Source organism: Anarhichas minor, unplaced genomic scaffold (genome assembly GCF_050575085.1).
Source record: "Anarhichas minor isolate MPS153535 unplaced genomic scaffold, ASM5057508v1 ptg000136l, whole genome shotgun sequence".
Lineage (NCBI taxonomy): Eukaryota > Metazoa > Chordata > Actinopteri > Perciformes > Anarhichadidae > Anarhichas > Anarhichas minor.
Genome location: NW_027466582.1, coordinates 9388808 through 9404018, shown reverse-complemented (window position 1 = coordinate 9404018; position 15211 = coordinate 9388808). Strand labels below are relative to the sequence as shown.

The window sequence follows — 15211 nt, the reverse complement described above, 5'->3', positions numbered from 1 at the left end:
CATTTGAACCTATACGCAAACAAGATCTCCGACGACAAACTAAAAGCTGAAACTGAATTGAGCAGAATTGGCGTCATTAAAAAAACAAAAAAAAAACAAAAAAACTTTTGAAACCTTGCCTCGCACTACACAAGCACCACAGTGACCTCATGTCCTCTGTGCTGCGTCCTTGACTTCCGAACACAACGCAGATATGCCTTCTTCTCACCCAGAGATGGAGTGGGTGACTGTCAGAAAATGAAGATGTATTTCTCTGATCCGGACATAGCTGTGTGACAGCCCCCCCCCGGAGAAAGCCTAACTCCCCGGGGCAAGAGAGTGACACACACGCAAACACCCTCCAAGGAGGAGTCATGGGGCAGAGGGGAGGGAGAGCAAGAGGAAAAGGGAGTGTATCTCTCTCTCTCTCTCTCTCTCTCTCTCTCTCAGTGTCTCAAGCACACACCTTCCCTCCTCCCATGCCAGAAGCAAGAGGAAGAGTCAAACACTTGAGTGTTCAGTTGCGCGGCCAGTCACACGCAGGTACACAGGATACTGAGGTCGGGTGAGAGACTACAAGAGAGACTACAAGAGAGACAGAGAGAGACGGAGGACAAGAGACAGAGGACAGCCACTGGTTGCTCATAGACAGTCAAGCTTTCAAGGAGGGCACTGACAGCCTGGCCTTATGTGTGGCCCCTCTCAAGGCTTCACAGTAAGTATATGCATCTCTCTCAAAATCATCTTATTAATACTTATAGATCTTGTTCTAATGATTCTATATTATTTACCAGTATGAAATGTTACGACACTGTCCCGTAGAACATCATATCAGAGTAAGGTGAAGAGTGCTTTCTAGAGTCAACCTGTTACATGTTGTCCAGCAAGCTACACAGCTGTGAGAGTTGACTCATGTCTTGATTTTTCAGAATATATTTTCTGCTGTGTCACTGGGTTTGCTGGTTTCGGAGTGAGCTGTTACACTTGTGACAGTCATTCCGAGTCAGCTGTGGTGACCACATTTCAGAAGAAAACAGGGGGAAACGTCGTCCATAAACCTAAATCTCTCTGCACTTTTATCTGCATTCCTTTTTTTTCTCTCCCCGAGAAGAAGATGAGATATTTTGAAGCATATGTGCCACTATTGAACATATATGTCAGATGTGAGTTTTGATTAATTAACAAAACTCTTTTTTTAAATATTCACTGCGAGTGCTGATTTCCTTGTGAAAGTGGTCCTGCTCCGGGGCTGACGTGCACAGGAACCTCCCTTGTAGCCCCGGGCTTGTGATTTGGAGAGAGGATGTATGGGACAGTGGGGGCAATGGGGCAGCAAGCACGAAGGTTCCACTTTGAAGTTTGTTTGTCCGGTAGTAGTGGCTGATGGGAAAGGGAGATTCTCCGCCACCTCCCTAACATCCCAGACTTGCCCCTGCCTCCTCTGTGTCACATCTCACTCTGAGATCTAATTTTAGCTCCATTCAAATGTGCACTTCCCTTGGTACTGCAGCTATTGTTTGTTTGGTCTGTGTTTTTTCCCTTATATTATGACATAAAAGGAAAAGTTAAAAGGTGTCTTTGGTCAACAATTAGATCATCTGTTTGGGTTTCTTTTTAGATATGGAATGACGGACATTTGACAACACGTTTCCCTACTTTAAGTCTCTATCTGTTCTGCAGGCCTCCTCTCAGTGCACCGAAGCCATGTTGACCTCAGAAAGCTCACCGCAAAGCACAGGGTCATCGCAGCACGCGATGCCCGAGACACAGGATGCAGACACGAAATCGTGGAGCGAGGATAAATTTGAGGAGAAGTGCACTTACATCGTGAAGGACCAACTTCTGGACGAAGCGCCCGAAAACAACGGGAAGACACGAGCCGAGAGATCCTTGCCCAGGAACCTGTCTCTGAAATGCTCCCACAGCTCCGCAGAGGTACGCAGCAAAGCACACCTTCTTTGTCTCTATGTTGTTTCAAATTCAGAGAAAGTGGAGTTTAAAAGAGTTCTTACAAAAACCAACGCAGGAAGAATAATCCCAATACATCTAAGTGGTATGTAAGCATGTACTGCAGTTGTTTATGTTTTGTGTAACTACCGACTCCTTGCGTCACTCCAACATCCTTCCATCCACTCATCCATCCTCAGGCGGGAAGTACTTGACATGTTGTTGTCTAATTTCAGCCTTTCCTCACTGCTATGAATGTGTTGAGGCAAAGACAGAAAAAGGCAAGCCCCTGAGCGCACAGCCTGAGGTCTCTATGATTAGTAACTACTTCAGATTCCCAACCCTTTGTCGCAGCACACAATTACACCGTAAAGCAGGGCACCAGCACCGGGACCGGGACCGGGACCCCCCCCCCCCCCCCCCTTACGGATAGCACCATAAACCATCTTCCGGGATAAGTGGGTGGCAGTTACAGGGATTTAAAGTGGAGGATAGTTTATGTTTAACTGGATGGACTAGGAAATTGCAGATAGCATGGTAAATACATGATAAAAGATTAGCCCAGTGGGCTATCCATGAAAAAGAAACATTAGGTTTTACTCACACAGGATTAACATTGAGCCTCTGTAAATGGAAAATGGTTGTTCGGTGAGATCAGAGGAAGTAGCCTAGCATAGGTGTCTGAAGCAAAATACCCGTAGCACCACTTTGACCTTCAAATGAGGTCTGTCTGGAGTCTGGTTGACACCGAAGAGCAGGAAACGTTACAGTAATCTGTGACACAGTTTGACAAAGTGAGGGTAAAACTAGCTGGATAGACTGGAGGTGAACTAAGCATGTAGTGGTTGATCCAGCTGCATACGCCTCGCCAGTATTGCTCCAAGATGAAAGAGAGACTACATTACCATTGCTTTAGGGGATTTGAACCCGGAGCTCAAAGTGTAGTTGACTGGTCGGGGTGTGCCCATGATACATTATCCTCTCTCCCACATCCTGCAGGCTTGACACAGAGGGGTGAGTTTCACACCTGGAGGTAGTAGAACAAGAGTGGTGGTGAAATTTGAATAGTGTAGAGAAACTAAAGATAACATGGGCGATTGACTTATGAAATATTCAGCATGTGAAGCAACGGACACGTTCTGTCACAGTCAAGCAAAATTCTCGTTTTTTTTCTCTGGGTAAGATTTGTCATGACAGCCAATATATAACAATGACAACTCATTTCTTGGTTGCGTATTTCCTTTTGCTGGAGATTTTAATTTTCCAGTGAATTGGCTTGATTATTTTTGTTAATCACTAAGAAACCAGCAATGGGTGGAGAGTCAGATAAGAAGGACTGTATTCCCAAGAATCTTATCCCTCTAATTATGTTTTTTTTCAGCTCTGAGTGCATCCGGATGCTTGCTCGGGCCTCCAATTTGTTAGCCACTCTGTTGTTTGATGATTTCATGCCCTCCTTGTTGAACAGGTGCTTGGGGTGACCAGTAAGGAGTTGATTCCGAAGGGAACACGTTTCGGCCCTCTGGTGGGGGAAAGCTACACCAACGAAACGCTGCTGAAAGACGCTGACAGGAAGTACTTTTGGAGGGTAAGTGAGCTGCATGTGCATCTCAAATTTGTCTAGGTTTGTGTTCACATCCTGTATCTCCATCTTGGGACGCTGCTGTGGCTGTGGTGTGGCACGAGTAAGCAGTTGTGGTCAACGTCTGACATCCTGTGAAAGTATAACTCGGCCAGCCAATGCTTGGGTACCTTTAAACGCTGCTGGATCAGATGGGTTGAAATGTGCATGCACTGTGAATGTGTTTGCCAGTTCCCTGCATGGCTGCCTGAGGTCACACACACACACACACACACACACACACACACACAGCTGTTTGGTTTCAGTGACGCAGCGGTTCTCCTCTTTCTCCGCTTCTCTCGGCAGCGGTATCGCTGCCAGTAAATACATCATACATATGTCCGCACTTCTTCAGACTCATAAACTCTCACACTGACTAAGCAAGGAAGTGGCTTTGAGCCTGAGAACCGTTATGTTACAAATCAGCAAAAAAGGCACATCTTCCATCACACACAAGCGCCTGTGTAATTCTACAGTTTAGAAGTCAGCAACCTTGAAATCATGGCACCCCAACCAAAACTTGCAACAGCCAAAACACAGACAATGTGTTAACATTACAGCCATGACTCGAGTGACAGCACGGCTTCAAAGAGCAGAGAGCATAAAGAACAGTTGTATAGGCCTATAGAAATGTCATCAATACTCACCACAAAGGCGATAGGTGAGAGTCGTAGTGAGCGAGATAGTAATACCCAATACTATGCAGTCATACGGTGAAATACTAATTCAGAGCTGCTTTTTTTTAACTCTAGATGACTTGTGTGGAGCAAACACATGCAACATCAATATCTCAGCAGCAGCAGCTCAGCATTTACCATAACAGCATCAGGAAACCAGTGACATCATGGTTTCAGATTCAGATTCTCGACTTGTTATATCTCACACTATATAGGTCTTCTCGGAGGGGTATTTACACCACATCCTGGATGGTTTGAACGAGGAGAGGAGCAACTGGATGCGTTACGTCAACCCAGCCTGTTCTGTGGAGGAGCAGAACCTGATTGCCTGCCAGAGCGGTTTGGAAATCTACTTCTACACAATCAAACCACTTCAGCTGGGCCAGGAGCTCCTGGTGTGGTACTGCCCTGAATTTGCACAACGCTGCAACTACCCTCCACTGGGCCAGCTGGCCATTGACAATATTGGTAAGTGTGTGAGTCAGAGAAAAATAAATTTCTTATCTCATCTGATCTTAGGACATGAGTGCAAGGACAGAGTATTTGGACGCCTTAAGTTAACAAGAACCCTTCCTGTGCCAAAGCTTTGAGACGCGTCTGTTATTGTGGAGTAAGGCTCCCAATCAAAGCGCAGACCGACTGACACACTCTTTGTTTGTCCCGCCCATGGCCCTTTTGTTAAAGCAGGACACACAAAGGAGGAGAGTGGAGTCCTGAAAGCAAAGATGATCTGTCTCCAGGTATAGCCACAGTACCTGTGAAAGATGAGACTGATTTCAGGACTTTAGGCTATGTTTCAGTTTCCCTTTTTTAACTCCACATAGAAACACAGCTGGCAGCTCCTTGGCACACAAAGCTTGTTGCTTTCATTCACCAACACAAAAGAGTGCACATGCTAGCAGAGAGGCCGCATGCACACACCAAAATACTCATTTACACGCTCACACACAAGAGGCTGCCTGAGGCGCTGACAGTATTCTGGCAGGACTCCTCTTATTTATTTGGCTCTTAAGGAGGAAGAGAAGTAGGAACCGCTCCAGTGACTACTTGAACTTCCTGACAAGACGACCCGCTGACAGATTGATATCTCACTGAGTGTCGGCTGTTTGTTTGCAGAGAGCTGGCCTCTCAGGAGAGGGGGAAGGGGAACACGGGGTAGCACACAGTAGATAAGGGTTGCTCTGTGTTTTTGTGGGTTGACGTCAATTGTGTCCAGGAGTAGGTGAAATGTGCATGCATACTTTTGTATTTCGTCTTCGTCTGTTTGTCAGTTTGCGTCTTTCGACTATGCTGGAGTTAGTCAGTGAAGCATCTCGCTTCGTGACTTCGTGGGTAGAGAGTGGGGGGAATTGCTCAGATGAAATACAGGTTTGGATCCAGATTTCATAAAGTTGACCTGTGTGTAGACTTTAGTTAAAAATAAATATTATTCATAGGTCAATGGTTGATGGCTATATTTGTCACACCATCAAGCATCTTTTAGATTTATTCATATCTGGGTGAAATCTTTGGTTCATCAGTCACTTTCACATAAAACGTAGTTTCTTATCCTGTGTATCCTGTCCTGCTTATAGTGGAAACTATACTGGCCAGCACTCTAATACAAATACCATACTGTACCCACTAACTCCATGCTATCTGTATCCTGATCAGACGCCTATTGTTTCACATATGGTGTCCACTTTCATAGAGTGTCAGGGCAAGCCTGGGAGATGGTGCACACACACACACCTTATCAAACACACACAGGATGAGGCTTTGGAGTACCGCGGGAACCAACGAAAATGAAGATAAACAGTGATTTCAACAAGCAGCTTGTGTGCATGATCACGTTAATGTCATGGGTGTATGTGTCACTCAAAAGAATGATGATACTGTGACTGAATGTCTAAAAATGATTTCACGTGTTTCTGATGTCATTTCCCTTTTTATTTGTCCCACAGAAGAGAGTCAAGCACAGGCGAAGACAACAGGGAAACGAGGACACAGCGTCTCTGAAATCCTCCGAGACGAGCCTTCCAAATCCCTGACTACCTGCCCAAGACGTCTGGATAGTCCCTTGTCTCAGACCAACCACCCAGCAGTTTTTCCCCCGTGTCCCCGTGCTGCGTATCCATTCCAGCCCCAGTCAGAATCCATCCATGGCCATAGATATGCAACTCTACCACCTCTGCCATCCTGCAGCCCTCCGACTGACAGAAGACCAGCTCGAATTGGTCCGGTTCCCTCCAGTTTGCACTTCACCTCACAGCACAGTCGAGGCCCTGTTATAGCCAAACCTTACCAAGAGCCTGCTGTGCATGATCGAGTTCATCCTGCTCTGAGGCATTCTCCCTATCTGCTGCCTCACTACTCACTGGGCCTTAACAGCATTCTACCTCACTCATACCCGTACTACAGAGATCGACTGAAACCTCACCTAACACTCTCATCTCATGTGCTGCCTTTTGATGGTTATGCACACTTCCTTCACCCTCTAGCCAACAGACACAAAGACATGACACTTGCACTATCCAACACCAAACAAGACCTCATTCTTTCACCTACCAGTGAGCACAGAGACAACAATGACTTCATATCCGAAAGGACAAACTACCTCAGGTTCCCCTCAGATCACCTCAGAGATTTCGAACACTCTCCTCCCAGCCATATCCACGCAGACCTCACAATACCTGCCACATCCAGTGCCTCATCAATGGCCCCGTCAATCCGCAGAGCACTGCCCTCTCTTTCGCCTTTGGCCGCCTTTTCAGACTGCCTCCCTTCCAAACCCACCTCTGCCACTGAAAGCAATACTGAGGATGCAATGGACCTCAGGAAGATCAAACGAGGTGGGCAGATTGTCGGCTACAAGACCTTGTCTTACCCCCTCACCAGGCAGAATGGAAAGATCCGGTATGAGTGCAACATATGTGGAAAGGTCTTTGGGCAGCTGTCCAACCTTAAGGTAAGCTCTTCTTCATCACATTAGTTAAAAAAGGATAGAAATAGCCTAAATACGGTGGCTTTGAGAACTTACCAGAATTTACCAGCCACCATGGTTTCTTGAGTTTGACAGAATGAATCAATGGTGAATACTAATCTCTGACATGCAATCCTCAGGTCCATCTGCGAGTGCACAGTGGAGAGCGTCCCTTCAGGTGTCAGACCTGCAGTAAGACCTTCACTCAGCTGGCCCACCTGCAGAAACACTACCTGGTTCACACTGGAGAGAAGCCCCATGAATGCAAGGTATAACTATATCTTAGATTAAAGATGTTGTTTGACATTTTGGGAAAGATTTATTCCACTCTAACATCTGTACTATAAATGTGGTTGGAGCCAGCAGTCAGTTCGATTATAATGACAAGAAGCATGGAGAAACAGCTTACCTGACTCTGTCGGAAGACTACAAAGTCTGCCTACCTGAACCTCCACAGCTCATTAATTAACATGTTGTAGATAGTTTGTTCAATCCATACAAACATTTAAGCATAAAATAGGAAATTCACTATTTTGCAGTGGGATGTGTTTCTAAAACATATTCTCCTTGGCTCTGTTTTGACACAGGTGTGCCATAAGCGGTTCAGTAGCACCAGTAACTTGAAGACCCACCAGCGGCTACACTCAGGTGAGAGGCCTTACCAGTGCAAGCTCTGCCCCGCCCGCTTTACTCAATTTGTCCACCTCAAGCTCCACAAACGCCTCCACACTGGAGAACGACCTCACAGGTGTCCTTGCTGTCCCTGTGCCTATCTCCACTACTGCAGCCTCCGGGTGCATCTCCAAGGCTTCTGTCCTCTCTCCCCCTCGGCCTCCCGCAGACACTCGCCGGAGGAGCTACACCAGGTCAATGTAGAGATTGAAAGATTTGACATGAGTGAGGCGGCAGAGCAGCTCGAGGCCATGGCTGCAGAGGCCGACATGGACAAGGGGGATGTACTTGACCTAATAAAGAAGATGGAGACTCATACCTCTGGCGAACAAGGGGAGACTGAGCTGACCAACTACAAATCACCAAAGGAGTGTTCTGCTGATCTGCCTTTACCTCTGCATTCAACCAGCATCAAGCTGGAGTCAGGCTGCACATCAGAGCCTTAAAACAGCCTTGCTAATCCAGCCATATAATCCTGACAGGTCAAATCAGCAGCTGTCTGTTACTGGCCGATTTGAAGTAAAGCCTTATCTCAATCATGGATTGTCTTGCCCATACTCTACACAGGTTGTAGCGTGTGAAGAATCAAGACATTACCCGCATGGCCTCGGACCCGTGACTTGATTGATTTAATGTATACATCTTTGTTAATTTATTCTGTTGCCAACATTAATCTCAAATGTATAAAAACAGCGATTTGTGACATTTTCTGCATTTTTTTTTGTATCTCTGGAACATCTTCATTGAACATGTGATTTTCCATAAACCAAGTTTGTCAAGTTTCTGTTTATATGCGTGTGCGTATTTAAGCCTACTATTTTAACTATGCAGTGTCAGTGAGCTAAGCTTTGAAGTGAACACAGAAGAAACCTCACTTGTTTGCATGCAATGTACATACTTGCCTTTGTGTGTGAGGTGTGTCGATGTGGTGACGTAGATAAACATCCTGTTATGAGTTTTGGGACACCCACCACCAGTAAGTGTCTACCCTTCACCCTAGAAAAAAAGAACAACACACAACAAAATTATCTTCACTATCAATAAGATCTTGCTGCTAATTTTGTACATGTACTTCCATATTTTGGTATCAGTATTAATCATCTGACAGACTACAACCACAAATAGATGACTCTACAGTTTATTCTGAGATATAAACACAGATGTTAGATTGTTTCTGAATAGCACTCTTACAGCTGATTGTAAAAGAACATTGACCGAATATCTATCTGAGAAAAATGCTTCACAGCAACATACAAATATCATAACACAATGGGGTACAAGGCCTGGCACGGCATGCTCTGTGACTTTCTGTGCAGCGTTCTGTTGAATGATCAAAGTGTGATGAGAGAAATAGATCTCCTATGAAACATTAGGGCTATGTTCCCAAGGGGGATGGAAGGTGAGCCGTTAACGCTGGTACACCGGTGCCCCTTTAAAACCGCGCAGTGACGTCACAGATTTTTTGACGTGAGAGAGAGGGGGGGGGGGGGGCAGGAGAAGGCAGGCAGCGGGAGAAGAAGAAGAAGAAGAGAGCGGACGTACCCAGGGTGAAGCATGCCCAGGACAATGCCACCGGTGTATTCACTCTCCCACCTGTCCGCATCATGATAAGCGCTGCTGGGGCGGTCGCCCGCAGAATGCCGTCGGCGGCCCGGCGGAGCGGATGCTGGATCGCATGCTGCCAGGCGGCTCTGCTCGGCGCGTCGGCGCTGGTTATCGTGGCCGAACGGACCGCTCGTAAGTGGGCATAGAATTCGCCGCGCAAGCGGTCTGCTCGATTTGCATGGTGCGAGCTGGAATTGAATATGAAAACAGTGGGGGGGGGGGGGGCTGTTTGTGTGGAGAATGTTCCGTTGGCTTTAATGAATGAAAAAACGTGTCGCTCAGCCATTGAGCAGCCGTAGTTCAGGTTAGAAACGCTGGCAATTGACAAAGCTAGCTTCTTTTTTAAATGCACAGCTATGTAACATTGGCATTGCCTAATGTTAGCCAAGCTAGGTCCCCGGGACCTCCAGGGGTCATTCAGCAGGGTCACAGAGCCGACAAAGAAATGAAAAAACATCCGCAGTAAAGGCTTGTCCTTGATACATAGGAATAATGCTCACCTCCAAAAACATATTATTAAAATAGCTTATTAATACTTATGTTATTACTATTAATACTAAAGTTCAATTCATGCACTGGAGTCTGTACTGAAAACACTGTGCAGAGACTGTCAGGTGTGATGATTCCCTGACTCAGCAGATCAATGGAGCAAGGGCAGGACAGAGAGACGAGGTGACTGGATGTGTAGGCTTTGCCTCCAGCAGGTGTACCATTCCCACAAGATTAAAAAAAGAACACACGATGCTGCTGCTTTGACTGGAGTCAGTGTGACACTGAATAATCAGACGTTAAATATATCAATGTGTTATTTTCACAGCAGGACTCTGATGTCTTTGCCACAAATCCTCACACGATAGACACACGCTGGGTTTCATGTGTTTCATTTAAAAACTGCATGACCTTACGATATGATAGGCTGCACCTAATCATATGGATTTTTAACATACAGATGTCACTTGAGATAGAAACACATTTACTATTAATACCAACTTGCATTTGTGTATCTGTATCTGTTTTCTGTGTACGTGTGTTAGTGATCTACTGTATTGGGTTTTACCTTTGGAACGAGGAGACGCAGTGGGCGGGCCTCACTCTCGGCCTTTTCCTACCGGGAACAGCGGTTCAGCTGCTCAGTATGAAATGGTACTATGACGACGGGGATGACAGGCGGTGCTACCTCTCCGTCATACACATACTGCACTTGGGCATCTTCAAACGGTAAGATCTTTGCAACTCCAGATGTTACATTACAAAATACTGCATCATTTGCATATATATATAGAATATGTTGTTAGGATTTAATCCAGTGTGCCATCGCAGGAAACAAAGCTATCAAGTAGACCGAAAAAACGATTTGTTATATAAATAGTTGAAACCTTTTAACAGGAGGTTACTGTGTGTCACTTCTTGTATCACTGTGTCTCTGTCTCCCTCTTCTGGCAGATTATGGGACTGCATGAGGTCTGTGCTGCGCATGCAGGGTTCAGTAGCCGAGCTCGGAGCTGCTGTCATGCAGCAGGCAGATGTTGCTGCTCTTTGGTTGCTGGAGGCCCTCGTCCTCACGCTGCCTCAGAGCCTGCTGCAGGCATACGTTGTGGTGTCCACCGACGTGGGCATCATGTCCCCAGGTAAACTGATAGTCGTGTAGACAGTGTCTGAATAAGAGATGGAAGTGTTTTTTCATACTTTCTTCTTCTGTTTTTTTTTTTTTAATCCTCAGTGGCCTATTGCTGTGGTCTGTGTGTGCTGTCTATTTCCTGGGCCCTGGTGCTGTACAGCAGAGCCTGCTGTCTGATACGACCGGGCCACCTGGCCATGCCTCCGGCGGCCCTGCTGTGCCAGCTGGTGTGGAGGGCGGGCATGCTGGGTGCAAGGGTGACTTGCCTCATGTTCTTCGCCAGGGTCTTTAACTGGTGGGTCTGTGGAGTCGCAGGTGAGCAGCAGGCTTCATGGCGCTTTTGTGTAGCGGAGGCTTACGTACTGAGTGATGTAATTATCCTCAGAATAATGCAGCATGTCCTGTTAATGCCTCTCTGCACATGGATTCCCAATTACGCTTGTATCTCCACGTCTATTTATGCGTTGACCTCCAGGTTTCCACTGGCTCACGGCCTCCTTCTGGCTGGTATCACAGCAACCCGACATCTGCACCGGCCCCTGGTGTTGGCGTGCCTTTAATGGCGTTATGGGGCTGGTCCACATCTTCCTCTTCCTCAACGTCAAAGATGGGCCCTCGCGCTTTCGCATGGCCAGTTTTTATGCAGTAAGACATGCCTTTTCACCGTGTTTGATTCTGGTGCCATGTTTCCGAATACAGTACTGCCTCAATGACTTATACACAGGGCAGCGGCACACACACACACAGATATGCACACACACACACACACACACTGGCAGATAGTTTGCCTTGTCATCCTCTCCTCTGTGTGCTTGGCTTACAATGACGTAAAGTTGTCCGAGATGACTGATGGTGTGACCTTCTCTCCTCTTGCAGTTCATGCTGGTGGAGAACGCCACTCTGCTGCTGGCCGCCTCCGACTTCCTCAGCGAAGCATCTTGGGACAGCGTGACCCTTCCCGCCACTGTGCTGTGCAGCTTTCTCCTCGGTGAGTCACTCTCGCTACCTTCCCTCCCCTGTGTTACGCAACAGATTTCTCTCAGATGCTTTGGTGTTCAATGTCTCTAATAGCTTCTGTGGTATCTGAGTAATACTACCCCTATGGTTATTCAAATGGCTTAAAAAAATTATTCTAAGTAGGAAAACACCGATGTGGCCGATATGTGACGGTATGACATTTTCACAGTACGATTACCATCTCGGAAAATATCACAGTGTAACACTATGATCATCGTCTTCGCCAGGAAAATCATGTGATTGCTTGTGTGTGTGTGTGTGTGATTGTGCCTTTAACTAACACACACACTCACTTATGTCAGTTTATGTACGTAAGCAAATGTACACTGTAGGATAAAAGTCCATTTTAATACTACTATATACCGTGGTACAGTTATACCGTTACAACCCGTTACTAGTTAAATAACAACAAAAGTAAATATTATATATGCTGCAAATCTACCACCTTAACAAAGATATTAGATGCAAGATATGCGGGATATTCTGCCTTTTCAGTCATTTGTGATATGAATATGACCGTAAATAAACAGTAAAACTGAGTGTACTGACTTCAACTTGTTCTTGCTCCCTGTTTCCTAGGCGCTACCTCTCTTGTCCTATACTACAGGTTCCTCCACCCCAAGTCAACAGAGATCTCCCAGGGTACGAACCGCAACCACATGGGCAGCACGTGTATAGAACGAGGGGAGTCCTCTTTCTCTCTCGGGGACAAAAGCCTGCCGGCTGCCTCCATTCAAAACCACGGCAGCTTCTCCCTCTCAGGTGTGGCTGGTTCTCTGCTGGAGCACCCGGGAACCTGTGGGGGCCGGGCCAACAGCTCCTGTCCCTGCTACCACCACCACTGGCTCCTAATCCGGCTGGCTCTGAAAACAGGAGACCTGGGGAAGATCAATAGAGCGTATGGGGCCGGCGGAGCGGCAGCCATACTGGATATGGAGGAGTACATCCAAGAGTTTAAGAGCAACGAGGGCATGACTATCACAGCAGGAGGCAGCTGCGAGGGGGTCTCCACTTCTGAGTCTCAGGGGAAAGGCCTGGCACCTCTCTCCGACTGCAAAGACGAGTTCCAGAGCGTGAGCGAGCCCACGTCGACCGAAAACCCCGAAGAAGAGGACGACAGTCTGGAGATGGAGAGCCCGATGGAGTCGCCCGCATCGGATTTCAAACGGAGCTCACCAGAGGGCAAGTCAGTGTTTGGAGACAGCCCAGAGCCGTACTTCTGTCCTACAGAGTCAAGTTCAACCTTGTATTTCAGCGCTGATCCTCAGTCCCCCAGCAGCGCCAGTAACCCCCGTTTGGACCGGGACATAGGGGGTCTGGAACGAGGGGTGCGCCTCAACTCAATCCCCAGCGATCCGGCCCTTCACAGAGACATTCGCGGGCTCATGGGCCGGGTGGGGCCACACTGCACTTCCACTCCTAAGTTGGACTCCGGAGTGCTGAACTCCCCGTCTACAGTCCCTCACCTCACGGGTCCCAGGAGGCAGCTTATAATGTCACGGAGAGACGAGGGCGATATCTTCTAGGTTTCTAAAGACAGAATCAGGGAAAGAGTACACCAGCTTTTTTTTGGACGGCTGCTTTTTCCATCTGCTGGCAGAAAGTTCACCTCTCTGTGTCAATATATTTAGTGCACTGTGGGGCACAGTGCTTTGGTTTAATGCTAAACTGGCCTTTATTCTTCTCAAATCATGAACTCTTTTTAAAAAGCATTGCTTTTCCGGATCGCCGGACACACGGAGTTGAAAGCTTCAGCAATGCTTTCATCAGACATCACGAAGGTAATTAAAGGAGCTGATTGGTCAAACAGGTGGTATGCGAAGCTCAGCCACGCCTTCTACCTGACTCAGCGTTTTCTATTTTTTTGGTAGCAATTAACTTAAGCCTCAAGAATTATACTGTGCAACGAAGTGAACACTGTTTCTGACAGCTTGTAACCACGTACTGAGGAAGTAGCCATGAGTTGTATCAATAAAGCGTCATTAGAAGCGTGCAGCTGTTTTAAGGTCTTATATTACATACCGAAACTGCTGTTACTCATGTTAATAATTGCCAGCAGTTATGCGAATAGAGAAACTATTGACCTCTGAATCGTCACCATCTCAGCGTAAAGCCGGAGCTTCGTCGGCTTCTTAAAAGCACAAGTATCTTCTGTACCATTATGTCTATTGCTGTGATTTATTGTTATCGCCATGTAAAGAAACAAATCCCCGGTCCCCTCAGAGAATAAGAAACTGTATTTTTCGTATAATCAATCATGTCAACTGGCATTGCTTTGAGCAGGGCTAGTGTGTCAACCTGGTGAAAACTGTGTTTGATGTTTTATCTTTATTTACATGTTGACCATGTAATCGCTAAAATGTCGTTTGAATTTACATTGTCGGGGGAAAAAATGTCTCAGGCACTGACTTTAAAAGCTTTCAAATGTGTAATGTGTAACAACATGAAAATATGCTAATGAGGTACTTGTAGTGACTTTTTGTAAGTGCTCTTGATGCTATTTCTAGGGCACACGTGTATGTTTTGTTCATTCCTGCTCTGTCAAAGGGATGAAATCCACAAACAAAGCAGTGAGATAATGCTGGCTTTTCTCTTGCAGGTGACTTTCTTTATGAAATTTTGAAATGTGAAGTGAAAGGCCACTGGTGGCTTTAAATAAGCAATAAATAACCATCATATTGGGGTGACTGGAGTACAAGTGTTTGTCATCATTTAAATATTGGGGTTTTTTTTGTCGTGAGTTGAATTGTTTTTAAGCATTTAGGATGTGCACTGCTCTGTGGTTGACGAAGTATTCAGATGTTTTATTTCAGTAAAATCAGCAAATCTACAGTGTACAAGTACTCGGTTACAAGTAAAGATCCTCATTCCAAATCTTACTTAAGTAGCACCAACATGTACTTTAAGTACCAGAAGTAAAAGTTCTCATTGTGGCCCATTTCAGAATAATGTATATTACAGTTTGGGATTATAATTAGTGATGCATTAATGTAAACATTACTTTGATGTTGCAGCTGGTACAAGTGAAGCTAATTTCAATGACTTAATATATTTCTTGGTAGCCTAATCTATAATAAAGCATTAGTTGATTAAATTATTAGTTGATATCTAAT

General features: G+C 46.1%; 2 protein-coding genes across 2 annotated transcripts; both read left to right on the top strand.

Annotated features, from left to right (window-relative positions):
- Positions 1 to 667: 667 nt before the first annotated feature.
- prdm1c (PR domain containing 1c, with ZNF domain) lies at positions 668 to 8621 on the top strand. The gene is made up of 7 exons (XM_076084507.1): positions 668 to 694; positions 1660 to 1914; positions 3395 to 3514; positions 4440 to 4692; positions 6168 to 7171; positions 7327 to 7455; positions 7774 to 8621. Exons 1-7 carry the CDS (start codon positions 668 to 670, stop codon positions 8302 to 8304), a joined length of 2319 nt encoding a protein of 772 aa, XP_075940622.1. The 3' UTR covers positions 8305 to 8621.
- Positions 8622 to 9462: 841 nt separating this feature from the next.
- xkr5a (XK related 5a) lies at positions 9463 to 13648 on the top strand. Its single transcript, XM_076084418.1, has 7 exons — positions 9463 to 9595; positions 10498 to 10681; positions 10907 to 11091; positions 11184 to 11396; positions 11557 to 11726; positions 11958 to 12069; positions 12678 to 13648. Exons 1-7 carry the CDS (start codon positions 9463 to 9465, stop codon positions 13622 to 13624), a joined length of 1944 nt encoding a protein of 647 aa, XP_075940533.1. The 3' UTR covers positions 13625 to 13648.
- The last annotated feature ends 1563 nt before the right edge of the window (positions 13649 to 15211 follow it).